The sequence below is a fragment of the Canis lupus genome, chromosome 6, assembly GCF_011100685.1.
Source record: "Canis lupus familiaris isolate Mischka breed German Shepherd chromosome 6, alternate assembly UU_Cfam_GSD_1.0, whole genome shotgun sequence".
In the NCBI taxonomy this organism is placed as follows: domain Eukaryota; kingdom Metazoa; phylum Chordata; class Mammalia; order Carnivora; family Canidae; genus Canis; species Canis lupus.
The window spans coordinates 6066498-6092481 of NC_049227.1; the positions used below are offsets into that span (position 1 = coordinate 6066498).

General features: G+C 57.4%; 2 protein-coding genes across 6 annotated transcripts in view; one reads left to right on the forward strand and one right to left on the reverse strand.

Annotated features, from left to right (window-relative positions):
- RFC2 (replication factor C subunit 2) overlaps window positions 1-9305 on the forward strand; it is a 38620-nt gene extending 29315 nt beyond the window's left edge. For 4 of the 5 annotated variants that reach the window (XM_038539077.1, XM_038539079.1, XM_038539080.1 and 1 more), the window contains 5 exons: window positions 2389-2546; window positions 2726-2791; window positions 5147-5227; window positions 7018-7131; window positions 8928-9305. In XM_038539077.1, coding sequence (XP_038395005.1) covers window positions 2389-2546; window positions 2726-2791; window positions 5147-5227; window positions 7018-7131; window positions 8928-9038 — 530 coding nt within the window. In that variant the 3' untranslated portion in view covers window positions 9039-9305. The remainder of the gene's footprint in view (window positions 1-2388; window positions 2547-2725; window positions 2792-5146; window positions 5228-7017; window positions 7132-8927) is intronic. The other variant, XM_038539081.1, reaches the window with a different exon arrangement.
- A 1655-nt stretch (window positions 9306-10960) lies between these two features.
- Window positions 10961-25730, reverse strand: LAT2 (linker for activation of T cells family member 2). The gene is made up of 17 exons (XM_038541707.1): window positions 25376-25730; window positions 25190-25284; window positions 24797-24896; window positions 24577-24709; window positions 22973-23115; window positions 21249-21371; window positions 20595-20634; window positions 18133-18176; window positions 17911-17971; window positions 17629-17666; window positions 17323-17358; window positions 17211-17241; window positions 16749-16804; window positions 15494-15559; window positions 15160-15231; window positions 14657-14778; window positions 10961-11799 (listed from the first exon to the last, which is right to left on the reverse strand). The coding sequence occupies exons 1-16, from the start codon at window positions 25728-25730 to the stop codon at window positions 14675-14677; spliced, it is 1497 nt and encodes a 498-aa protein (XP_038397635.1). The 3' UTR covers window positions 10961-11799; window positions 14657-14674.
- Between the last annotated feature and the right edge of the window lie 254 nt (window positions 25731-25984).

The following is a 25984-nucleotide window of genomic DNA, read 5'->3' on the forward strand; positions in this document are numbered from 1 at the left end:
GCTTCTTGCTGGTTGCACTTTCTTCCCTTTGTGATACGCACTGAGAACCCAGTCTGCTTTATTTCCCTCACCATTTCTCACCGCTCTCTCACATCACCCCGCCCTGCTAAAGCTCAGCCCCCGGACTTACCCTTCACCCAGGCCACCGCACAGCTGCAGTTAAGCCTGTGGCTAGCCATGCGACACTGCACGGTCCTGGTTCCCAGCCTCAGCAGGCTTGCCATGTCCCCAGGATTCCTTCACGCAGGTGTCCTTCTACCTGCGTCAGATGCTCATCATCTCTTCATTAACCTGTTCAGTCATCATTGAGCAAACATTTAGTCTGTTCTGTATGGTGCTAGTAGGGAACATACAGCGTTGAAGGAGAACATGCTCGACCCTCAGGATACCACCAGGGTGGTAACAACTCTGAGGCCAGGAGTAGCATCATATTTAGAGACCTCCCCAAATGCATTTCACATAGGGCTGTGCATCCACAAGTTTGGTTACTGATTTGACACTGCCTACTGCTGCGGGCAGAGAAAGCCCTGGCCCTCCCTTGTCAATTTTGCTGATACAAACAGCATCCTGACTTTTTTTTTAATTAATTTTTTTAAGTTTTATTTATTTATTCATAAGAGATAGAGAGATTGGCAGAAACACAGGCAGAGAGAGAGGCAGGTTCCATGCAGGGAGCTGATGTGGGACTTGATCCCAGGACTCCAGGATCACACCCTGGGCTGAAGGCAAGTGCTAAATCACTGAGCCACCCAGATGTCCCGTTTTTTTTTTTTTTTTTTTAATTTCTTTTTATTTTATTTTATCTATTTTATTATTTTATTTTATTATTTTATTTTATTTTATTTTATTTTATTTTATTTTATTTTATTTATTTTATTTTATTTTATTATTTTATTTATGATAGGCACAGAGAGAGAGAGAGAGGCAGAGACACAGGCAGAGGGAGAAGCAGGCTCCATGCACCGGGAGCCCGACGTGGGACTCGATCCTGGGTCTCCAGGATTGCGCCCTGGGCCAAAGGCAGGCGCCAAACCTCTGCGCCACCCAGGGATCCCCCTTTTTTTAAAATTTCTAAACAGATACAATAGATATATGAATGAAATCACTGGAGAAATTTATTTCTGAGTAATCTCTACACCCAGCATGGCTCAAACTCACAGCCTTGAGATCAAGAGTCACATGTTCTCATGACCGAGCCAGCCAAGTGCCCTGCTGCAGAGTTGATTTTTCTTTCTTTCTTTCTTTCTTTTTTTTAGATTTAATTAATTAATTAATTAATGAGAGTGAGACAGCATGAGCCGGGAGGGGAGGGAGGCAGAGGGAAAGGGAGAAGTAGACCCCCACTGAGCAGGGAGCTGGATGCAGGGCTTGATCCCAGGACCCCAGGATCATGACCTGAGCTGAAGGCAGATACCCAACTGACTGAGCCACCCAGGTGCTCCCAGAGTTGATTTTTTAACTCAAACATCAGTCCTGGACTCAGTGAAGAGAGAGACACTCTTGTTCTGAGGAAGGCCATGCTGCTTTATTCTGACATGCATTTAAATTCTGTGAATTCTGGGGCGCCTGACTGGGTCAGTCAGAAGAGCATGTGGCTCTTGATCTTGGAGTGGTGAGTTCAGACCCCACCTTGGGTATAGGGACTACTTAAAAAATAGTAAATTCTGTGAACTCAGCTTTTGACGCTCCTCACGAGAGAAAAATGCGCTAAAGGATGCTTCTACTTTAGCTGGAATATTAATTGCTTTTAAATACAAACCTATCACTCTTCCTCTTATCTGAGCTGATAAGCCAAATATGTAATTATGGTTCCTCAGTAGAGCTTCCTGATTTCAGGTAAATTGAAATAGGCTAACTCTCAGGACTCTCAGGTTTCTTTAATGCACATAAACTTACAGGAGTGCATTCCTTGAAAGCCTGTGTGAGCACAAAGGATGGAACACAGAGAGACCACATGGGGCCTGAGAGATCCTGGAGAAGCTGTTGTCATAGTCTAAAGTGAGGGACAGGGGCAGCTTCCAGAATTCTGCATCTGCCTCTCTAGTGGTTCTCTTCCCTTGACTGTAGCCTTACAGAAACCACCCACATGTCCCATGCTCATCCTGGTCCCGCTGGGTATTGACACCCAGCATACACAGTGAGCAGAAGCCTAGCCTTGACTCAGCTGTGGGCTGTGGCATGTGTCTCTATCCTGGAGGGTCTCTTCCCCTTCTGGAAGCTGTGTCTAGCCAAGGCCATCTGGGGCAGTGCTGGGCGGGGCCTCTTGTTTCTGCTTTGAAACCAGCCTTGAGCACCCACTGGGGAGGGAGCGTGGGGCCAGCATGTCCTGGAGGGCTCTTGGGGATGTGCTGGCCTCTGTGGGGACCCCCACCCTTGTGTCTCCATCAGAGCCCATTCAGTCCCGCTGCGCAGTCCTCCGCTACACGAAATTGAGTGACGCCCAGGTTCTCGCCCGGCTGCTGACTGTCCTGGAGCAGGAAAAGGTGCCCTACACCGATGATGGCCTGGAGGCTGTCATCTTCACGGCGCAGGGAGACATGCGGCAGGTGCATACCCCCTAGGCCACAGGCACCCAGTTCTGGGGGGAAGTGGGGCATGGTCCTGGTGCAGAGACCAGAGACCCTGCTCACTGGGGACTTGGGAGGAGGAGGCTCTACTCAGATTCCAGGGGTGAGGGGAGGCCAGGACTGAACATCGCCCCCAAAGCACGCTTGCTCGTCCACAGGCACTCAACAACGTGCAGTCGACTTTCTCAGGATTCGGCTTTATTAACAGCGAGAACGTGTTCAAGGTACAGGAGCCCATGGGCCCCAGGTGGTTCTGCAAAGCAGGGTTAGTGATGGTCGGTGGGCAGCACTGGGAACCCCTGGACAGACCTGCAGCTGTGCTGGGACCCTTGTGTGCCCTGTGCAGTCAGGAGGGTCTTGGGAGTGGCCCCCCACCCCGATGTTCTCTGATCTGGTGGCCAAGGACACAACACCCCGCTGTCCCACCCCCCACCCCGAGATTGTCCTGCTGCTGGAGAGGGTGCAAGGCTCCTGTTGCCCGAGGGACAGAGATTCCCACTTTCCCCACATTGGCCAAGGGTTATTCTCCAGGGAATACTGTGGACAACTGGCTGCCCCATCCTAACAACTTGGCTATTTTGGAGATCAGTTAGTCCCCTTTTTTTTTTTATTAAAGATTTTATTTATTTATTCATGAGAGGCACAAAGAGAGAGAGAGAGGCAGAGACATAGGCACAGGGAGAACCAGCTTCCACATAGGGAGCTTGACATGGGACTCGATCCCGGGTCTCTAGGATCACGCCCTGGGCCAAAGGCAGGTGCCAAACTGCTGAGCCACCCAGATGTCCCAGTTTCCCCCTTCTTTGAGAGTAAAAACTGGGTAGGGCTGTCCACACATTCAGACCCTATCTGTTTCTTAGCCAGTTTGTGGGTAATGAGAGCGGTGTTGTGGGGATCCCTGGGTGGCTCAGCGGTTTGGTGCCTGACTTCGGCCCAGGGCGTAATCCTGGAGTCCCGGGATCGAGTCCTGTGTCAGGTTCCCTGCATGGAGCCTGCTTCTCTCTCTGCGTGTGTCTCTGCCTCTCTCTCTCTCTGTGTCTTTCATGAATAAATAAATAAAATCTTAAAAGAGAGAGAGAGAGAGAGAGAGAGAGAGAGACAGAGGTGTTGAAAGCCCATTTAGCCCCGGGTGGTGAATGTGTTTTCAAGGACACTCAGGGAACTTGCTTAGTCTCTAGACAGTTCAGGTTCTGAGCCATCCTGGAGCAGACCTTCTAGGGCTATGAAAAACAGAATTTTTTTTAATATAGATTTTTATTTATTTATTCATGAGAGAGAGAGAGGCAGAGATACAGGCAGAGGGAGAAGCAGGCTCCATGCAGGGAGCCTGATGTGGGACTTGATTCCAGGACCCCGGGATCACGCCCTAGGCTGAAGACAGACGCCCAACCACTGAGCCACCCAGGTGTCTCTGGAAAGCAAGATTTCTGAGGGAAGTTCACTGAGCTAGGAAGAGAAGTTCCAGGGCTCATGGGGCTGTGGGAGAGAGCAAAAGGGTTTCCTTTAAAAGTAAATGAGGGCAGCCCGAGTGGCTCAGTGGTTTAGCACCGCCTTTGGCCCGGGTCGTGGTCCTGGAGACCCGGGATTGAGTCCCACATCGGGCTCCCTGCATGGAACCTGCTTCTCCCTCTGCCTGTGTCTCCGCCTCTCTCTCTCTCTCTCTCTCTCTCTGGTCTCTCATGAATAAATAAATAAAATCTTTAAATAAAAGTAAATGAGAGGGGGTTCCTGAGTGGTTCAGTCAGTAGAATACTGACTCTTGATTTTAGGTCTTGATCTCAGGGTTGTGAGTTCAAGCTCAGCATGGAGACTACTTTAAACAAAAAGAAGAGGAAGACGTTTTATTTATTTTTTTTATTGTATTTATTTATTCATGAGAGACCCAGAGAGAGGCAAAGACACAGGCAGAGGGAGAAGCAAGTTCCACGCAGGAAGTCCAATGTGGGACTCAATCCCGGTTCATGCCCTGAGTTGAAGGCAGACGCCCAACCACTGAGCCACCCAGGGGTCCCAAGAGGAAAAAGTTTTAAATGTGGGTCCTGAGGTAGAGGGTGGAGCGTGGACTCCAGGCCAGTGGAGGGAGGGGCAGGGGGGCAGCCTCAGGCTCAGGGATACCTGCACACCCCCAGGATCCTCTTCACCCTGACATGCTGAGGTGGAGGACCATTGTCCCTAGAAGAATAGTTTCTATTCCAGGTGGGAGGCTGGTCCCAGTCTTCAGTGGATTCTGAGTGGTTCTGGGCGCACCATCCTCCAAGTGACCTAATAAGGTGTGTAGCTAATGGCTCTTAATAAGGCAAAGGATTCCTGTTGGCCCTGTTCACTCCCCTTGTGCTTGGGAAATCTGTAACCACGGTGTTAGAACTTCCCCCACATACACAGCCCCCGGAGTGAGGAAGGTGATGCCATACTCTGGTGACTCAGTTGGTGGTGACTGGGGCGTTTCCAAACCTGGTTCTGTTTGCTGGAGAATTTGATGAGAAAAGCCCGCTGAGAAGTTGGGTACTTGGGTGAATCGGGGCTCCTCCTCAGGTGGGTCCCCGCAGCCCCTCACTGGCCTTCTTTTCCCATTTGCTCAGGTCTGTGATGAGCCCCACCCCCTTCTGGTAAAAGAAATGATCCAGCACTGCGTGAATGCCAACATTGATGAGGCCTACAAGGTTTGTGTCCCTCCTCCCCTGACTCGGGAGGAGCCTTTGCTTCGGTAGCAGAGCAGCAGGAGCCTGTCTCTGTGCTGGGGCTTCCCTCACAAGGGTTGCTCCACTGGATTCTTAGAATGATACTAGCAGTTGGGTGCATTCCGGGCGGGGGGAAGCTGAATCTGGGAAGCTGGATTCCTCACTCTAAATCACACTATTGACAAGCACTCAACCTGCAATTCAGAGTCACATCACTGTCCTATAATTATATCCTCCACAAGGGAGCTCTGTTCCCCCAAGACCTGAGGAAAGACCAGTCCAACTCCTTACGTTTCTGAGACATAGTCTGTCTGCCTGCAGAGGGAGACTTCACTCTCCGTCCCCCTGAGGAATGTGGGAATGGCTTTCTGGGACACAGAGGTGCCTGGTCATCCAGGAGAGGCAGGACCCAGGGCTTCCAGCCTCCGTGGAGCCGGGCACCATGTGCAGATCACAAGGGCCATCATCACAGTCCAGATTACCCTCAGGTCCACAGGGGTGGCAGTGGTGTGATTTAAGGCCATTGGTCTGATCCCAGCAGGTTTTCCTCCCCCCTGCTCCCGCCAAACTAGACCAGAAGTGGACTAGATTTAGGGCAGGATGAGATGTAATGAGTTACCAAAGGGTAGGGCAAGGAGCCCAAGGCAGAGACCCAGGCACCTGGCCCGAGGGCAGCCTTCAGATTTATGAACACAGCTTCCGTGCCCCCGGCATCCACCCCGAGATGCCAGAGCAGAGGTGATACCCTGCAGTCTGAGTGGGCTGGGTGGGGTTGGAACTGGGGCAAATCAGGCGGGGACTGAGAGGACTCTGCTCTAGCCCCAGTGAAGATTTGGTGGAGGCTAGGCCTGCAGTGAGTGTGCCTCGTGCCTGGCAGCTCAGAGAGCACAGCAGACACATGGTCTCCCTTTTCACTCATACTCACTGAGATGATTAATACAGCTTTTTAGGAGCCTTGGATTAAGACGCCACATGGGTGCCATAGTAGACCATGCAATACATTTTAAAGATTTTATTTTATTTTTTATGAGAGAGAGAGAAAGAGAGGGCATGAGTGAGCAGGGGGAGGGGCAGAGGGAGAGGGACAAGCAGACTCTGCTGAGCTTGGAGCCTGACACAGGGCTTGGTCCCATGGCCCTGAGGTCAGGACCTGACCTGAAACCAAGAGTCAGATGCTTAACCTACTGAGCCTCCACAGGCGCCAAGCAATACCAAGCAATAAATTCTGAAACATTTGTGACATTGGGGTGCAGTCTATTGACCGCCTCAGTCAGTAGCACGTGTGACTCTTAATCTCGGGATCCTGAGTTCAAGCCCACTGTTAAAAAAATTGAATAAGTAAAAAATAAGACATTTGCAATCCTATCTCTACCTGTTGGGAAACTCCAGTGATCCCCAGGAGGTCTGCAGGCCGTGGCCCCCCAGCAGCTCCATCAGCTGGCCGGGTTGAGGGGCACCTGGGTGGCTCAGTGGTTGAACCTCTGCCTTTGGCTCAGGTCCTGATCCTGAGTCCTGGATCAAGTCCCACAGTGGTCTCCTCGCAGGAAGCCTGCTTCTCCTTCTATGTCTCTGCCTCTCTGTGTCTCTGATGAATGAATAATAAAATATTGAAAGAAAAAAAAAAAAAAAAAAGATGGCTGGGTTGCTGAGGATGGTGTCCTCTCCCTGCCATGGGATAGGCCCAAGACTGGTGTGGCTTCAACCTCGTGTGTCCCTCCGCGTCCCCCCCCCCCCCCTTACCCTTTGTCACCCAGCGGATCTTCTCTGTCTAGATTCTTGCTCACCTGTGGCATCTGGGCTATTCGCCAGAAGACATCATTGGCAACATTTTTCGAGTGTGTAAGACCTTCCAAATGGCAGAGTACTTGAAACTGGAGTTTATCAAGGTCAGTGAGAGGACAGCAGTGGTTCTTCTGGGGAAGGTGGGCCACGCTGTGCTCTGTTCTGTTTGTGCACAGGCCTGGCCTCTGGACGATGCTCAGTGAGCGTCCCAACCACAGCAGAGGCAGGCAGCTCATGTCCTGGGACTGGGAGTTGCTTTAAGCCTGATGTACCAGTCAGTGGCCTTGGGTTTCTTAAAGGGGCTCTCTTCATTCAAGATCAATCTGTTTACCCTCAGTTAATTGAGGCATAATTTGCATAGATTAAAATGCAGCCTCTCCGGTGCCTTCTGTTGACCAAAGAGTTCTATCATTTAAAGGCCACAACCTAGGTCTGAACGGTTGTTTATAATTCCTCCTCCAGATACACGTGCCCGTTTGTAGGCAGTCAGCTCCTCCCCTAGCAGCTGGGAACCCCCGCTCTGTTTTCTCTTTGGGGGAATGGAATTTTTCAGAATGTTATATGGGAATGACCATGGAATCCAGTAGAAGGTAGCCTTTTGAGTCTGGCTTCTTCCACTTAGCTTAATGCACTTCGGGTTTGTTCATGTTGCATCTGTCAGTGGTCTCGTTGCTGAGCAGTGTACCACAGTGTGTGTTCACCGCTTGAAGGACACCAGGGTGTGCGGGTTCCGGTGACCATCAGTAAGGCCACTGTAAACATTTGCAATTGTGAATTACTGTGCAGGTGAACATGAGTTATTTTTCTTAGGAAACTTCCCAGGAGGTGGGATTGCTTGTTCTGATGGTCAGGGTACGTTTAACTTTATAAGAAACTGCCAAACTGATTTCTAAAGTGGTTGTAGTATTTTTCATTTCTCCCAGCAGCCTGTGAGCACTTCAGATGATCCACAGCCTATACAGCCCTTGGAATGTTCAGTTGATTCTTTTTTTTTTAAGATTTTATTTTAGAGAAAAAGCAGGGCTGGGGCCACGGGGCAGAGGGAGAGAGTCTCAAGTAGACTCTGCATGAGCACAGAGCCTGACTCAGGGCTTGATCTCAGGACCCAGAGCCCAAGCGGAAACCAAGAGTTGGATGCTCAACAAACTAAACCAACCAGGTGCTGGTTGAGTCTCTTAAAGCCACTCTAATCTCTAATAGGTGTGTCATAGTATCTCAACATGACTTTAACGTGCATTTTCCACTAACTGATGGCGTTGAGCACATTTGCGTGTGCTGATCTGCCATCTGTAATCTCTAACAAAGCATCTGTTCAAATCTACCGATTTCTTGATTGGGTCATTTTCTTGGTATTGAGGTCTGAGACTTATTTATGTACTCTGCCTTCAAGTCCTTTATCAGATATGTGTTTTATTTTTTTTTTAATATTTTATTTATTTATTCATGAGAGACACAGAGAGAGAGAGAGAGAGAGAGAGAGAGGCAGAGACACAGGCAGAAGGAGAAGCAGGCTCCATGCAGAGAGCCCGATGTGGGACTCGATCCCGGGACTCCAGGATCACACCCTGGGCTGCAGGCAGCGCTAAACCGCTGTGCCACCAGGGCTGCCCAGATATGTGTTTTATAAGTATTTTAATATTTTCTCCAAGCCTGGCTTTTTTTTTTTTCTTTTTCTTTCTTTTGGTATTTTCTAAACAATACCTTAGAGGGAAATATCAACATCCTTTTAGAAAAAAATAAAGTGAACTTTAAGCATAACTTATGACAACTTCAAGTTCATGTTCCAGCTGAAGTTTGATTCATTGCATCAATTTTAAGTAAACTATTAGTTCAAGTGAAAAAAAAACATCAAGCCCTCCCTCTTTTATTAACCAGATTTACATTTGCTTTTGTTTTTCAGGAAATTGGATACACTCATATGAAAATAGCAGAAGGTGTGAACTCCCTCCTGCAGATGGCAGGGCTCCTGGCCAGGCTGTGTCAGAAGACAATGGCCCCGGTGGCCAGTTAGGGCGGAGAACTGGTTGATCGGAGTGATGAGAGTCCTGAGAGTCCTCATCCGGGAGAGATAGGAGTCCGCGCCTTCTGATTTGGCACCTTCCTTTTACACGATCGTGGCCATCACACTGCTTCCATGAGTGCCTGCAGTCAATCTCAGACTCACGGGTGTGATGACAGGGTGGAGAGGCCCTAGAGAACCTCCAGGGCTTGGCACCCAATCTGGGCATGTGTGGCATCTTAGCTAATAAAAGAGCTGGACAGTTTTGTTGGCACTAAAGTGGCATCGCCAGGTGGCAAGGAAAACCAGCATTCTGTCTCTGAGTGCCCCAAGCATCCTATCAGTAGAATAGGCGATTTAGATAATAGACTGATCAAGCTAATCTCAGTTCTTTTAGACGCTGGGAGGGCAGTCCCTGGGGTCAGGGGCAGAGATAGACATCTCAGAGGAGCCTGGGACAGTGAGCCCTTCAGAGAGGACGTGCGGGAATCCCAGGGGCTAGTGGTGTAGTACAGATGCTTGGGAAAACTGCTGGCCTTTTCTGTGCAATCGTGTGCACATGGTGCTTTGGAATTTCCCAGTGAACTTTGTTTTACTTTGTATGATTGTTCCTGCCAGACAAGGTACTGGTTTTTTTCCTAATTTTTTTTAAATTATAAAAAGTAGAAAGAATGGGGGCACCTGGATGGTACAGTTGGTTGAGCGTCCAACTCTTGATTTCAGCTCAGGACATGATCTCAGGGTAGGGGGATCGAGCCCCGAGTCAAGCTCTGCACTCAGTGCAGAGTCCGCTTGAGATTCTCTCTCCCTCTCTCTGTCGTGCTCACTCGCTCTCTGAAATTAGTAAATCTTAAAAGAAAAAAAAAGGTAGAAAAAAATGATACAGTGAACTTTCTGTATCTACACCCACCTTCACAGCTTTAGCAACACCTGACCATTCTTGGGTCTGGTGTGTTCCCTACCACTCTACCCCATTCCAGGTTGCTCTGAAGCAGATCCCTGATGTTAGGTTACAGTGGTGTTTTTACAGGGGTTGGGGGTGACTCCACTTCTGTGATTGGTGGCCTCCTGTCTAGAAGCAGTTGTGTGCCATGCTGGCTCCTGCCCTCTCAGCTCTTGCAGGAAGGGCCACAGCAAGGTGCTGTGTGTGTCCTCACCACAGATTTGCATATGGTTCTGGAATAGCCAGGCAAGCCCACGTGCTTTTCTCTCCTCAAATCCTCTCCCAGCCCAAGGTTGGCCACAGGGCTCAAGAGCTCCAGCCTGAAGCTCTAGAGCTGTCGGAAGCAGAGAGGGGCAGGGCCTGCTGGCCTCCCACTCTGCCATCCTTCCCAGGCTGGCTCTGTCCTCTGTCCAGGCCACAGGGACACTAGACCAACACAGGAAAGGCTCTTTGGGTTAAGGCTTCAATGAAGAGGGGATAAAAATAATTAAGGTCTTCAAAAACTGCAGTTTTGTTTTACAAAGTCTTTGAACATGTTTCTCTCAGTCTTATTCTTCATCTGGAGCCTCATGATCCCTGCGGTTTGCAGGGGAGGACCAGGGCCCAGAGGTATGTGTCTGTGTCTCACACGCAGTGACTGTGGAGGCAGGACTCCTGCCTGGAGCTGCCCCCACAGCCCCACTGCGCCCCACTCTGTATCTCAGACTGTGAGATCAGTACCCCTGGGGGTGAAGTAACAAGTGGCCAGCAGTTGGCCTGCTGTTTTTCCCTCTCACTTCCTGAGGACAAGGTACTGTCCTGAGGGCATTATCTTTTGGAAAGAATCATGTAGCATCCTGGAAAGGATTAGACCCCAGGACCAGGTTCCTGTCCCCACCCCACACTCTTCATCTCTCTCTCTCTTTCTCTGCCTCAGGGTCGATTAAGCAAGAGGCTTGACTTCCACTCCCTTGGAAGGTTTTGCATGGAGCAGGGGAAGCAGACATGAAAATCTAGTCTTAAAATGCTTTATTGAGGTGTTTCAGTTGAAAGGAAACATCTTGTTTCTCCAGCTATGGCTTTTCTGACCTAGAAGCTCCCTTTGGGCTCCCCTCACTTCCCATGAAGCAGTTGTGTTTCTGCTTAGCCAGCTCAGCCAAGTCCAGTCCTGGGGCAGGGAAGGATTTGGGGGCAACAGAGGGCCACCACTCAGCCACTCTGCTCTGCTCCTCCAGAAACATGATGCATTTTGTCCACAGCAGACGTTTCCACTGAAGAGCACGGAGATGTCTGTAGCCTCATCTCTTTCAGGTAAACTGAGGCCTGAAGAATGGAGCACCAGCGCTCCCCCCTAACTCTGCTAAAATTATGTGTAATGCTCATAGGAGGCAGGATGGTCGAGAATCTCTAGTTGGAGATGTAGATTATTAAATATGGCTCCACCTATATAAATTAACTGTACAAGTTTATGGATCAAGGAAAATATCCCAGCAGTTGACGTTAGTAAGCAATTTGGAATCAGAATCCAGAGCAAAAAGGCACAGGAATACCAGCGACGCACAATGTTTTCAGACATGGGGTTGGGGATGCAGCCTGCCCTGAATCTGACATCGGGTCACAGCAGGAGCCACGTTGCCCTCAGCCTTGGGTTCCTGCAGAAGCCAGAAGCCAGGCCAGGGGCTGGTTCCATGTGTAATGGTCCTTTCCCTGGCCAGTCTCCCCGAGCCTGGTGGACGATCCTCTGGACATCTCCTGCATCTCCCAGGAGTAACTGGGGGGATGTAGAGGTTGGGCAGCTTGACAGAAGCGACCCTGGAGGAGGCAGTAAATAGCCTGGTGTTCCCTCGGCTCCTTGATGAAGATGAAAAGGTTTGTTAAAAGGGAAAGGGTCACTTGGACTAGCACTTTCTTCCTTGGCCACTGGAGTGGCTGGGCCAGAGTCAGAGGGTGGGGATGGTCAGCATTCAGCCTCCTTCCAGCAGCTGGGCTGGGAAGGCCGCCCCCATCTCTGAAATCCCTGTGCTCATTGATCCTGGCCAAGGCTGCGGTTCATCAGTACAGGAATGCCTCTGCAGAACGGCAGGTGGCCTTCCGTGGCGCAAGTCTGGTGACCCGACACCTTCCGGACGCATCCTCTGCCTTCCCACCCAGAAGGGACCTGCTCGGCGTCAGCTGTAACTCAGCCCAGCTTCCGCCTTGCCTGGCAGCCCTTCCACTTTTCTGAACCCAGGAATCAGGCCACTCCGGCCCCCAGCAGGGCCACCGTGGACACTGGCCTGTGCAGTTCAAATCCCTGAGCCTGACAGGAGCCAGGATGCGAAGGTTCCATCTAGCCACGGCTGAACCCAAGCTTGAGCCCACTGCATGGTTCCTGCCTCCAGATGGTCCAGCTGAAAAGCCTGTATAACCCCTCCAGCCCCTGGCCCATGTCTCTGCTCCGTTCCAATGTGGGACTTCTGGAATGTTCTCCGCTCCCTGTCTTGGGACTCCTGTATTCTGAATGCGAGCAAGCTTTCTCCCCACCAGTGCCCACCAGTGCTCGGTACATCTCCGCCTGCCTCGTGCCTACTCCCGCCCTCCTGAAGTGCTTTCCTCAGGCCCAGGACACTGCCCTTCGCGGCTTCATCCCCCAGCCTCAGGCCTGCGGGTCCCCAGAGCTCAGTGCCAGCTCCTCTTTGCCTTGTTCCCCTGAGGATTGACGGTTGTCGCTTTCAATGAGGACACCCGCCTCTGTCTCCAGCCTGGCCTCTCCCTCGGTCCAGGCTCAGCTGTCTACCCGGCCACGAGACCTGCTCTGCCCACAGCCACTCACACCTCGGCTGGGGACAGTGACATTCTCTCGTTGCTCAGCCTAAAACCTCCAGCCCTGGCTCCTCTCTACCTGCCTCCCCCGCCCCCCCTGCGCTGTGCATCAGTGAGTCAGTCCTGCGGGCTCAACCTTCAAAACCCACTCCCGTTGTGGACATGACGGTTAAACACAGAACATTCCATCCCGAACACCAGAATACACATTCTTTCCAAGGGCACACGGAACATCCCTCTGAACAGACCACATGGTAGGCCACCAAACAAGCCTCAGTAAACGTAAGAAGATTGAAGTCATACCCCATACATCTTTTCCGACCACAAGGGTACAAAGCTAGAAATCACAAGAAAAACGGAAAAACACAAACACGGCAAGGCTAAACAACATGATACTAAAACAACCAAAGGGTCAGTGAAGCCATCAAAGAAAAAAAAATTTTAAATACATGGAAATGGGGTGCCTGGCTGGCTCAGTCGGAGTGCATGACTCTTGATCTCGGGGTCGTGAATTTCAAGCCCCAGGTTGGGTGTAGAGATGACTTAAAAATAAATGAACTTAGAACAAAAATCTAAAATTCATGTTTGTCTGCAGCCCAGGCCAAGAAGTCACCTTTCACCTGGATGCTCGCTGGTCTGTATGTCCCCTGCTGCCCCCTGAATTCATCTCCCTCCTTGGCAGCCAGAGGTCCTGTTCCTGCGCCCCTTCTCTCCCGTCTCAGAAAACCCAGGTGTGGCCACGTGGCTGCGCCCCCCCACCCAGAGCTGCGCCCTGCCCCCTGTCAGACCCTTGTCAGACCCTCTGGGCATGTGCTCTGCTGCCCAGCAGGGCGGGAAGGGAGCAACCACGGCTGCCCTGGCCACCCCATATCCGAGGAACCCGGCCTCCTCTCTGAGGGTTTGTCTCCACAGGGCTTGTTACCTCCTAACATGCCGCCTGTCCTTCCTGTCGTCTCAGCCCACAGCCATGCCATCTGTGTCCTCTCTCCCACCAGAGTGGAGTCCCGAATGTTCGGGGATCCAAGTGGATTTTTTTCTTAAGATTTTAAAGTAATCTGTACACCCAGTGTGGGGCTCGAACTCACAACCCTGCGATCAAGAGTCACAGGCTCTGCCGATTGAGCCAGCTGGGCACCCATGGGTGGATTTTGTTTATTGCTGGGTCCCCAGTAAACACCCTGGGCAGATGCCTGCTAGATGTCGGGGGAGTGCATGAGCAGTGGGCTGGGCAACCTGGGCTCACGCTGCAGCGGCCTCTCCTGCTGTGGGGGCTCTCCCAGCGCAGGAGCCGCCACCTGCCTGCCCTGATCGGGGCTTCAGGTGGCCTTCAAGGGCCCTCTGGGGTCAGTCCTGTCTCCCACGCAGTGGCACAGCCTGGGCTCCAGTGGCTGACTCCGAGTGGGACCCAGGGCAGGTGGCTGAGTGCTCTGCGTTTGCGGAGCTGCGAGCCAGTGTGCATGAGCATCAGTCCCACGCTCGCTGGCATGGGGTGGGCGTGGGGGGGTTGCTTCACACGGTTCAGCCATGACTGTCATGGGCACCATCCTCTATCTCCCCGTCTCACCCCTGTCCCATGTCCTTCACGTACTGTGCCCCATTTGCTCCACTTGGCAAGTGAGGAATAGTCCTGGAAGGTTAAATCACTCACTCGAGGTTGCAGAGAGCCACCCGGAGCCCACCTGTTCTCTCCACAACTCACCAGCCTCCCCAGCCCGACACCCCCCTATAGCAGTCTGAGACCCGGGTGTCTGCCGTGGGGGGTGGTAGGCACCCATTTCAGCACCCATAGGTGCTGCCCCCTGAACCCCGTTGGGGCCCCCGCATGGCTTCTGCAGCCCTGTTCTTCCCTTGGGGTAGGGCCCCTCGGGCCTGTGAGGTCCACCCCCTGGGAGACCAGCAGCTGTACCTTCCTTCCAGATCCTCCCTAGGCTTCTCTGGCTGCCACACTCTCATTCACGTAATCGGGGTCCTCGTTGTCCTCGTCCGGGCTTCCTGCCAGGGACAGAGGCGCTTCCCTCGGGACTTGCTCTGCGGACCAGCGGGCAGATGAGCAGATGTGGTCAGTCGGTTCTTGCAGACATACTCACGCCTGTTCCCCAGCCAGAGGCTCGGCCCGGGCCCCAAGACGCCACAAAACAGCCAGCAGGAAGTGCTACACGGAATGGGGTGCCGCTCCCGGCCCTGAGGTTAGCCAGAGATCTGCCCACGGGGGCGGCTGAGGCGTCCGGTCCTCACTTGGCACGAGGCTGCCGAGGCCACTGATGGGCCAGAGGCTTCACTGTGAAGTCAGCTGCAAGGGCTGCAGGGGAGGCCACCCCGCCTGGCGCCCCCAGGCCAGCCCCCCGACTCTCCCCCCTTCCCCGCCCCCAACCTGCCAGGCCCGGCTGCTGAAGCTGACCGGCCACGTACCCACGACCCTCCTGGACTCCCGCCACTGCCGGATGGATGCCGAGTTCTGGTAATCCTCGGATCCCTCGTCGCCTGCAGGGAGACACCAGGTCAGGAGGGGGCACAGGTGGCGCCGCCACGGCCAGTCCTCAGGCCAGCAAGGCGCCCGGGCTCGGCCCCTCAGGGAAGAAGGGATCCCCTCAGAAAGCTCGGGCCCCCTGGGCCTCCTCCAGGCACTAGAGCGACGCTTTATCCAAAGGCTCTGGAGCTCACGGTGAGCCTTCAGGCTTCCGGGCAGGTGGTGCCTTTGAGCCGTGAGGGCTTTGGACTCGGGGTGTAGGCGGGGCGGCCTCACCTGACTCGGGGTCCTTCTGCTTGCAGATGAGCACGTTCTCATATGAGTTGGCATCGTCATCGTCATCTGCCAGGCAGAGGGGTGAGGGTTGCTCGTGGGCCCTGCCCGGTGGCCCGGCTCTCCCTCCCTCCCTCTGTCCTGCCTTCCCCTCAGTAGATCTGTCCTGCCAAGCCCCAGCCCTCTGGGTTCCCCACGGAGCCTTCCAAACATTCTCCTGGACAAGATTCTTTTTGTTTGTTTGTTTGTTTGTTTGTTTTTGTTTGTTTGTTTGTTTTCCTGGACAAGATTCTTAGCAGATGCTGGCCTGGCTCCAGCAGCCTCTACCCTGGCCTCCTTCATTGTTTTCCGAGGTCACCCCACATGCACTGGGGAGCAGAGATTAGGGGATGGGGTTGCACAGGCAGTTGGATAGTTGGAGGGAGAGAGGCCTCTTCTTATTGGCCAACTAGGGCCAGTGAGAGCCGCTGGAGGCAGAGGAGAGCCGGGAACCAGGCCCCGGCTGCTCTGAAAGCAGCACCTTTGGGCAGGGCAGAGAGAACCAAGGCTGGATGGGCCTATGGGAGCCCGGCACCCCATATCGCCCCTGCGAGCCAAGCTCTAACCACTGCCCCACTCAGCGTCCGTCTGTGTCAAAGCGGCTCCAAGAGATGAGGGCCCTTCCCCTACTCAGGAGGGGCAGGGGGAAGAAGAGGACCCCCCCACTTCCTGCCCACCATGTGCCCAGCCCCCAGCTCAGTGTAGCCCAGGCGGGAGCCAGGGTGCAGGAGCAGACCTGAGCACCTGTCAGCAGGCCCTGCCCACCCTCGGTCCTCAGTTTCTTCTTCTGTAAAGCAAAGGTTTTAAGGGCCTAAGAAAGATCCCAGCCTCCTCAGCACCCACAGGGCTCAGCGTCTGTCAGCAAGGCTGCCGGGCCCAGGGCCTTCCTCTGAGGTCCCACATGTTCTCAGCAGTTGCTGCCCAGCCCTGACGGGGGCCTGCGTGACAAGGGGCTCAGCCTCCCCCACTGCCCCTGGCCCCAGCTCCCCTCTGTGGCCCACCGCCCTCTCCCCTCCCTGCCCCCCACACCCCTTCCCTGCTCTGCTCCTGGGCTCCTACCCCCCTGCCAGCCTCCGCAGTTTCCCCAGCTCCCCCAGCCAACCAAACCTAGGCCCAGCCAGCCTCCTCCTCCGAGCCTCCCAACTGCCTCTGGCCTGGGGAGTGTAGCTTAGGAAGCTCACCACCTCCTCCCTCTTCCCCTCCTCCTCTTCCTCCTCACCTGCCCTGGGCTTCTGGAACTGCCCCCAATTGTAGTAGTCTGTGGTGATGGGGTCTCTGGCAAGAAAGCACAGACACAGAGCACTGGCTGGACAGGCGTGTGGTTGGGGTGGGGGCATTGTGGGGGGGCAGGGATGAGAGGGCTGCTCCAGCCATCACCCTCCAGGTTCTTTCCTGGTCCCTCTGCCCCTCTTCCCTGGGCCTTGGTTCACCCATCTGTGAGATGAAGAGATATCCCCGAGGCCCTTTCTCTGGGTGATGCAGGATGAGTCCCCCAGACAATCCCTCCTCAGAGCAGGGCCACATCGTCCCTGTCCCCACAAAGCCATGGTCACCTGAGGGGAAGTGATGCTACCGAGCACCTGCTTGGGCCCGTGGTTCTAGGGCAGGAAGCCTTCATGAAGGGGGAAGCCCGGCAGGGAGGGTGGGGGGAGGAGGTGGCTGCCCGCAGAAGGCCACTCACATGTAGGCTGAGTCCGATCCGTGTCTGCTTCCTGCAGGAGGAGGTGAGAATTAGGCCTGAGCGCTGGGCTGTGGGCCCCACCGTAGCTCCCACCTCCCGGGATCCCACCCACCTTTGCTGAAGTTCTGGTACCTGGAAGACTCAGAATCTGGAAGAGAGGCCCGCTTGTTGCTTCCTCCCTCCCCTGCCCTCCTTCCAGCCCCAGGGAAGGGCCTTCCAGGTCCCCAGGTTTCCTACCTTCCCACTTCCCAACTGCTCTCCATCCCTTCCCCTGCTAGGCCCCACCAGGGCCTCTGGCCCAGCTCCCGCGGCACCTCCAGGCCTCCCCTGCACAGGGGAGTTCCTGTGCTACCGGGTGTTCCCCTGTCTTGGCACCCCCCCACCCCACGCCCCACCCCGGTGTCTGAGGGCCACTCACCCTCCAGGCTGGGGGAGAACCGCAGCAGCTTGTCCTTCCTGCAGGAGAGGGGGAGGGGAGGGGCCGAGCAGGGCCCGGCGGGGAAGAGGCTTTGGGGTTTCCGAACCACAGCCCCATGGCCCCCTCATGGGGCCCTCACAATCCAGCTCTGGGGCTCTGAGGTCCGAGGTGGCAACAAGGTCTTGGCCTGAGCCTGGCCAGAGGGGACCCCGGGGCCTTCCTTCCCAACGCCTCCCACAGGGCTGCGACCCCTCTAGGCCAGGGATGGGGGCTTATTCCTACCTTGTTGGTGCCACGTGAGGGTCTTTGTCCACCAGGGGCCCTGGCCAGGCCTGCCTGACCACTGCAAAGGACAAGGGGCGTTGGCTGGGCCCCAGCCAGCCTGCCAGCACAGTCCCTCACTCACCCAGATCAGGCCTGGCCACAGTCTCAGAACAATGAGGACACACATGGACACCCCCAACCCAGAGCCCAGTCTCTGGACCCTGCCGTTCAGGGACTCACAAGAATAGGTCCGGGCCACCGCAAAGTTCTGTTGGCTCTCTTCCCTGGAAAAACATGGAGCTGTGCTGAGCCAGGGCCTGGCTTCTCACAGCTCATGAGACAGAGATGGAGAGACAGACAGACAGGGATGAGGAACAGAGGGGAGAGGGGCCGGACCAGGGCGAGGGTGAGCAGGAGCCGCCACCCCTCTGGGCCTCAGAGCCAGGGCTCCCCGATGCCCCCCATTCTCAGGACTGCTCCCAGCCCTGCCCACCGGGTAGTTGCCCTTCTCACATGGCCCTGGCTGGAACCGGCTGCCCCTATGGCCTCCCCAGGAACCCTGGAGATGGTCCTGAGGGTCTGTGCACAGGGCTGGGGGGGGTGGCCCTCAGATTCCGAGGTGAGGGTGGGGTGGCTCTTCAGAGCCTTCAACCAGAGGGTAACTTCAACCCCTCTGGAGATGTTCGAACACAGCCTTTCCTCCCAAGTAACCGGCGAGATAACCTCAAGGCTTAGCAGACACAGCCAGGTGCCTAGCCATGCCTGCATCCCCTTCGTCCTCTGAAACGGATTTTTATTTAGGCCCATCTAAAAGGCTGAATTTTCCAGCCCCCCTCATGCCTAAGTATGGCTGAGGGCTTTGGTGCTGAAGTCAGTGAAATGCAAGCCCAGATTGTTGGGATTTCCAGGAAAACTGCTTCTGAGGAGGCACTGCCAACAGGAGTGTGCCCTTCTTGTCCTTGCCTTTCATTCTTACTACTGCGTGGAACACAGAGATGAGGGCTGGTGCTCTAGCTGTCATTTTGGACCATGAAGTTCCCTCAAGAATGGAAGCCCCCACTAAGGATGGTAGAGTGGATTTCAGCTACACATTAAAGCCCTTTGGGTTCCTCCTCTGGACTAGAAAGGAGACCCGGCCCAGGCTTCCAGGGGCTCCCAGGGGGCTGGGAGTCAGGGTGACCTGATTTGGGAAGGATGCCCTTAATCCACAGGCAGGACTGGACCCAAGTGAAGTGGGGAGAATCCAAGTCTCCCCTCCTGCCTCCTCCCACCCAGGCCATCTCCTTCCCACCATGAGGAGGTTTCACTTCTGGCTGAAACAGCCTATGTTTCTACCACCAGTCAGAGTCCTGGAGTGGGCCAAGAGAGGAGGAGAGAAGAGGGGGAGATACGGAGGAGGCCTGCCTCGGGGCAGGGGCGTGGGGGGCACCAGGGGAGTCCAGTCCCCTCCTCCCCGGTAGAGGCTGTGGGCTGGTGACCCAGAGCACCAAGTGGCCAAAAACCCTGGAAGAGTCCAGCCCCAGCCCCAGGGGTGGGCATGGACGCGGACATTCTGTTTTCAAATTTCATTGTGGTTTTTCAGTTGCAAAAGGAAATGAGAAAGGGTGTGTGCGCGTCTGTACGTGAGTTCCTTCCCCCTAGGCATGTACGCGGCCAGAGAAGCGCATGCATGAGCAAGAGTGTGGGCACATGTGGGTGTGAATGGGCATGCCGGCCTGTGTGCGTGTGTGCACGCAGGTCCAGAGGCCCCCAGGTGCACCGTCAGTCACCTTCCTGCTCAGCCCAAGGACCCCAGTGGCCGCTGGCCTCCTGCCTGGGGTTGTCCTTGGGCCACATCGTGGTCTGCAGTGACCAGCACGGCTGACTGTCCCAGGGCTCCCACACAGAGCAGCTCGCCCCCCACAACCGCAAAGTGCCTGGATCCTGTGGCTCTGCCTGGGGTCAGTGACCAACCCCCCACCCCAGCCCTGTTTCCTCTCTACTCCTACCTCCCTGCTTCCTACTGCACATAAGTCCCTGCTTCCAGCTCGTCTGTGGCTCCCCTGGACCCTCAGGACAAAGGCCCTGGCCTCTCTCCACAGTCAAGGCTCTCCTCCCTCCTCATCCAGCTCATGCCTCTTAAGATACACCCCCACGAGCCACCTCATCCCCAGAAGAAAGTGTGCGCCCCAGTCCAATGTCGGCAACTCCCCGCCCTGTTCTCTCTCTGGAATCCCCTTTTGCCTCCTTTCTCTCTTGCCATCCTCCCCACCTCCTCCACCAGGCCTTCTCAATCCCCCAAGGACATGCCCACATCCTCCCCGAGCTCTGTCAGCACTTTCCCGGGGAGACTTGCAGACAGCTCACTCTGCTTTGTGCCCAGTCTCTGTTCCCCACATTGCCCGGAAGGCGGGACTCTCCGTCTTCCCCCAGCACCAGCACTGCGGGCTCCCCCGGGCTGGGGCCAGAGGCAGTGTCTCTGGAGATGCAGGTGGGCAGGCCCCAGAGTGGCGCCTCCTCGTCCCCAAGCCCTCTGGCCAGGCCCGGGCAGCACAAGGACAGCCCCGCGTGTCCCTCCCTCCCTGGACCAATTAGGACCCACTAGAGCCCGGTGTGGAGGAGGTGGGAGTGCAGGGGTGAGGGGAGGGGTGTGTGGACACGCGAGGGGATGCCCACAGCCAGGCCACACGAAGTCACTAGGCCGGGGACCCCGAGGCACTCACAGGCTCCTCTGCTCGTAGATCTTCTCGGACTTCTTCACGGCTGAGAGAACAAGACTAGATTAGCAAGCGTCCCCAGCCAGGGTGTTAACCGAGATCCGAGGCCCCCCTCGTCCTGTCTCCCCTGTGCCCTGGGCAGGCCTCAGATGGGACGTGGGGGCTGGACTGCCAATCACTGTGGGCCACCTGTCACTGACAGGGGCTTGCTCACCACCTATCAGGAGAGCAGAGCGTGCAGAAGGTGGATGCTGCAGGCAGCACAGCAACCTCGCTCCCTCGTTTTTCCAGAGCATTCCCCTGCCCCAGACTCACTGTTCCACCAAAAGCCAAGTCCCACAGTGAGCCAGACCCATTGTCTTCACGGGCAGTTTAGGGGGTTCATCTCTGCCTCATGAAACTTATCTGACTGCCCTTCGGGCTGCAGCCAGGTCTGGGGATTCTGCCCTCATCCTCTACTGCGCATCCCCCTCTTTTAAAAATTTTATTTATTTGAGGCGGCGGGGGGAGGGAGAGAATGAGTGGTGGGGAGGGACAGAGAAAGAGAGAAGCAGGCTCCACGTGGGGCTCAATCCCAGGACCCCGGGATCGTGACCCGAGCCGAAGGCAGACGCTTCACTGACTGAGCACCCCCAGGACCCCTCTCCACCGCGCCTTTACCTGGGCGGGAGCAGCGCACGCACAGGCCTGCCACCGTCCCCAGCAGCAGCAGCAAGGCCACCCCGGGCCACAGCAGCTCACTCTCCACATTCATGTCCACTCCTGGCCACTCGTCCTGCAATGCTGCAACGTGGGGCATCCTGTGAGAGCCAGTTGAGTCCCCCAGCCCCACAGCTGAGCCCAGGCCATGGAAGCACCATGGAACCAGGAACGGGTCAGGCTGCACCCGGCCCTGCTCCCCCATCTGACCCCGGCCTGCACTTGACAAGTGCTGGAAGGTTCTGGGGACCCACCAGACAGCACTCTGTGTCTCAAATGTGCCGTTGCTTAATCCACACCACCGCCCTTGCGGGGGAGAGGCTCCCGACGTTACACAAATATAGAAACAGGCTGGGGTTCTCAGCTGCAAAGTAGAAAGACAGGATTCAAACTCGGGCCTCCGGACCCTAACTCTGCCTCTACCCACTGTGTCCTGTCACCGCCTGTAAACCCAGCTTTGCTCCCTGAGCTCAGTCCATGGCCCCTTCCACACAGGAGCCCTGGTGGCCCCCATGCACCCAAGCCCCTGCTCATGGCCCCCTGGGGGAGCTGGGAGTGGGATTTCTGTTCTTTAAACACAGAGGGGGTTCCCGAGGGCCTAAGGGGAAGACGGGTGCTCTGGGCAGAGAGACTTGGTGGGCTGCCCATGGCTGCTGGTGGTGGGATGTGCGGGGGCGGGGGGGCTCTGCAGGGTGAGGAGGCTCTGAACCCGCCTGGCACCAGGCCACTGCTGGTCGAGCCATGCTGTGATTGCCAGGCCGTGGCGAAGCCCCAGGCAGCCACACACCAGGGCCTGGTGGGTGTAAGTACAGCCCCCGTGAGAGGGCCCCCAAGGAGAATCACTGCAACTATAGAGACTCGGTCTCCTGGCAGTGGCCGGGGACACGGCCGAGGGCGACAGCGCCTTCCGAGGGGGTCCCCACCCCATGGCAGGCAGGTGGAGCCCACAGCCCCCAGAGCATCCACTCTGCATGTCTTTTTTTCCCGGTTCAGCCACCTGGAAGGAGGGCTTCTCCCCACTTTTCAGCGGGGGAAGGCTCGGCTGGGCTCGGGAGAAGCAGAGCTCTGTGCTGCTCAGCTCCTGTGTTGGGCTCCCCTGAGCCCTCCGCTGCTCCCGGCTGTCCCCTCACTTCTCCCAGCTTCCTGAATCCTCACGGCACAACTGGCAAGGCTGAGCAACACCGAGCCTCCATCGGGGCCCTCCTGGAGAAGCCACCTCGCCTTCCCCAAACACTGAGTCAGTAGGAACACGAGAATTCCCCAACCCTATGATGGGATGGTCCCATCACCCCAGGATGTCGTCCGTGGCTGTCCCCTGCTCTCGGGGCCTGGGCACTGCCCTCCCCACTTGCACACCCTCCTCTTTCCGCCCACCTCAGCCTCTCTGCTGCGCCTCTAGCCTCAGCCCAAGTGCACTTTAGGCTGAGTGGGGTGGGGAGCACCGGGTGGTGGAGGGAGGACTCCTGCCTGTGCCTTTGAGTCTGTTGGCCTCAGTCTTCTCATCTATACAGTGGGGATCAACCCAGTGCCTTAAAGAACTGCTGGCAGATGATAAGCAGCCTGGCTCACTGTCCGGGCTTCTTGAAGAGTAACCTGCTGCGGGTCAGATTTCTAGCTGCCTGGTTTGAAGAACTCCCTCGTGCCTCCGAGGCCTGCACTTGAGGCCCAGGAGCCGGCCCACTGACCTTTGCAGCCGTCCTGGAAAAGTGGTCTTCCCCAGAGGATCCTGGCCACCAGGGAGCCCTCTTGCTTCCTGGGCCCTGCAGTCCTGGGCCAAGCAGCACAGTCGGGGTGCCCCCAGCCTCGCTCTACCCCCATCCACCTGGCACTGAGTGAGGGAGGGGAGGGGAGGGGAGCACGAGAACACAGAGTGGGCCTCCACTGTTGAAGCCCTGCGTTGCTGACCTCTGGTAGCCCCTTGGAAATGGGGAAATAATGACACTCATCCCCCAGTTTGTCATGAGGCCCAGCATCGAGATGATGCATGAAAGTTGGGGGGGACACTGTTGGATGACTACTATGCCTTGCCATCATCTGGGTCCCTGTGGAATGGGAAGTGGCAGTGGCAGCCTTTTTGGGGTCAGGAGGAGCAGTGGAGCAACCTTACCAGAATCCCCCTGCCTGGTCCCCAGGGGCATGCAGATCTGCACCTCCCCCCACCTTGCCTCCACCCCCGAGACTGGAGGGCAGGGTCCCCAGGGAGGGCTGCGCTCTGCCCCAGCCCCTCAGTTGTCACAGACACACCGAGTGCCATGTGGGAGATGCCCGGGAGGAGAGGGGGGCCCAGAGAGGCAGGCACTCGATCTGAGTTCGCCCAGCTAGCCAGTCACAGAGCCAGGACCCCGTCTCAGGCTGGGCTGACCCCAAGGGCCCTCCCAGCTCTCCCCCACCCCTTACATCACGTTTTTAAGAACCTCTTTTTAAAAAGAGAGACCAACTTGTTGCACATGCCTGTGGCTGCCCCTGGACTGAGCAGATCTGCCCTCCGGCCTGGCTTTTCTACCTGGGTCGGGGAGCAGGGCAGGCGGTCAGAGGAGGGTTGGGGGTGGAGGCCGAACGGGGAGAGGTGGGAGGGCCCCAAGGGGCAGGCAGGGCTGGGTGGGGTGGGGAAGGAGGAGGCCACAGGCCCAGCACTGCAGAGCCAAAATAGCACAAAGGGAAGTGCGCAGTTTTCAGATGAACAAAGTTTGCAGCGGCCAGGCCTGTGGGAAAGCCCTCAGGGCTGGGCTGGGCAAGCCTCAGTGTCCCTCCCGCCCAGTTTCCCAGCCCTCCTCGGGCCTGAGTGGGGAAACTGAGGCCTCCCTGGGTCGCAGGGCGGGCTCCGGGGTGGGGGTGGAGTGGGAGGTCTGGTCGGAGCCCTGGGAAGGCCCGCGCGGCTCTGCTCGGTCTGCCCATGACCCCGGCCTTCACCTGCGGCCCCGCAGGCTCCCGGCGCTCCGGGCCAGGGCGGGGGTGGGGGTGGGGGTGGGGAGGCGGGGTCGGGGTCGGGGTCGGGGTCGGGGCGCCCCGGCGGAGAGCGGCGCGGGCTGGGGAGCGAGGGCTGCTGCCCGGGGCCTGCCGAGCCGCGTGCCTCCTGGCAGGGCTGTTATGGTCCCATTTCACGGATGAAGAAACCAAGGCTCCGGGCCTGGCCCCTCACCGGTCTGAAGGAAGCGGCGGGGCCAGCCGGGGGCTCCGCGGCCTGTGTAGGGTCCGCAGGGTCGGGCGGGGGCCCCTTCCCACCCCGGCGCAGCCCGGCCGTCCCGCGGGGCCTCGCCTGAGGTCGCGGGCGCCGCCCCGGGGGCCTCACCTGAGCTCGCGGGCGCCCAGCGCGCGCCCCTCATCCCGAGCGAGCCGACGGCGGGCGGACGGCGGCGGCAGCGCAGGGCGGCGGCTTCCTGGCCGCGCCTGATTCGCCCGCGGGCTGCGCGCAGCGGGCCGGGCTCGCGGAGGAAAGGGCCGGGGCGCGGGGGCCGCGGGGGCCGCGGGGGGCGGGGGGCGGGGCTCCCGCGGGCCGCCCCGGGGCGCACCCGGCGGGCCCGCGGCAGCGCGGCGGAGGGGCGGGCGCGGGGCCCAGGGCGGGCGGCAGGTGCGCGCCCGCAGGAGCAGGACGGGGGCGGGGGGGCGGGGCTGAGCGGCCCGCACCCGCACCCGCACCCGCACCCGCACCCGCACTCGCACCCGCACCCGCACCCGCACTCGCACCCGCACTCGCACCCGCACTCGCACCCGCACCCGCACCGCACTCGCACCCGCACCCGCACCCGCACCTCGCACCCCGCACCCGCACCCGCACCCGCACCCGCAACTCGCACCCCGCACTCGCACTCGCACCCGCACCCGCACCCGCACCGCACTCGCACCCGCACTCGCACCCGCACCCGCACCCGCACCCGCACTCGCACCCGCACCCGCACCCGCACCCGCACCCGCACCCGCACTCGCACCCGCACTCGCACCCGCACCCGCACCCGCACCCGCACTCGCACCCGCACTCGCACCCGCACCCGCACCCGCACTCGCACCCGCACCCGCACCCGCACTCGCACCCGCACTCGCACCCGCACCCGCACTCGCACCCGCACTCGCACCCGCACCCGCACCCGCACCCGCCCGCACCGGCAGCAAGCGGCTGGCCCGAGGCCACCAAACCCTGGGGGGCCCCCGCGGGGCGCCGGCTCGGTCGGCCTGGCGCTCCGGGACGCGGGCCCGACGCCCGACGGCGGGTCTCTCTGCGGGTCTGTCGGGGCCGCCACGCGCGCCCGCGGCTGCCCCCCGGTGGGCGAGGAGGGGACTGCGCCCGCCGGCCTCGGGGCGGGAGAGCGCGAGCGCCCCGCCGCCGGGAGCTCCCCCAGCCCCGCGCGGGGTCAAGCCGGGCGCCTGACTCCCACGCTCGGCCCGTGTCCGTCCGGCACCACCACACTCCCTTGTTCCACACTGGCCCGTGCCGCATTCGGTTCCCATGGTAACTGGCCCCTTGGATGTCACTTTTCTTACACAGGTGAGAAGACTGGAGGCCCGTGGAAGCTATGCGGGACTTGAACCCAGCCTCCAGCCTCCAGCCTCCAGTCTTGTCTTCCCAGCACCCACAAGTGCAGGGGGGTCGGTGGGTGAGCGCCAGGACCCGTCAGGACCACCTGCCTGACCCCCCCCCCCCCCCCCCATTCATACCACTGGGACCCACCAGCGTCGGTTTCCATGGATCCCTGGCCTGTGCA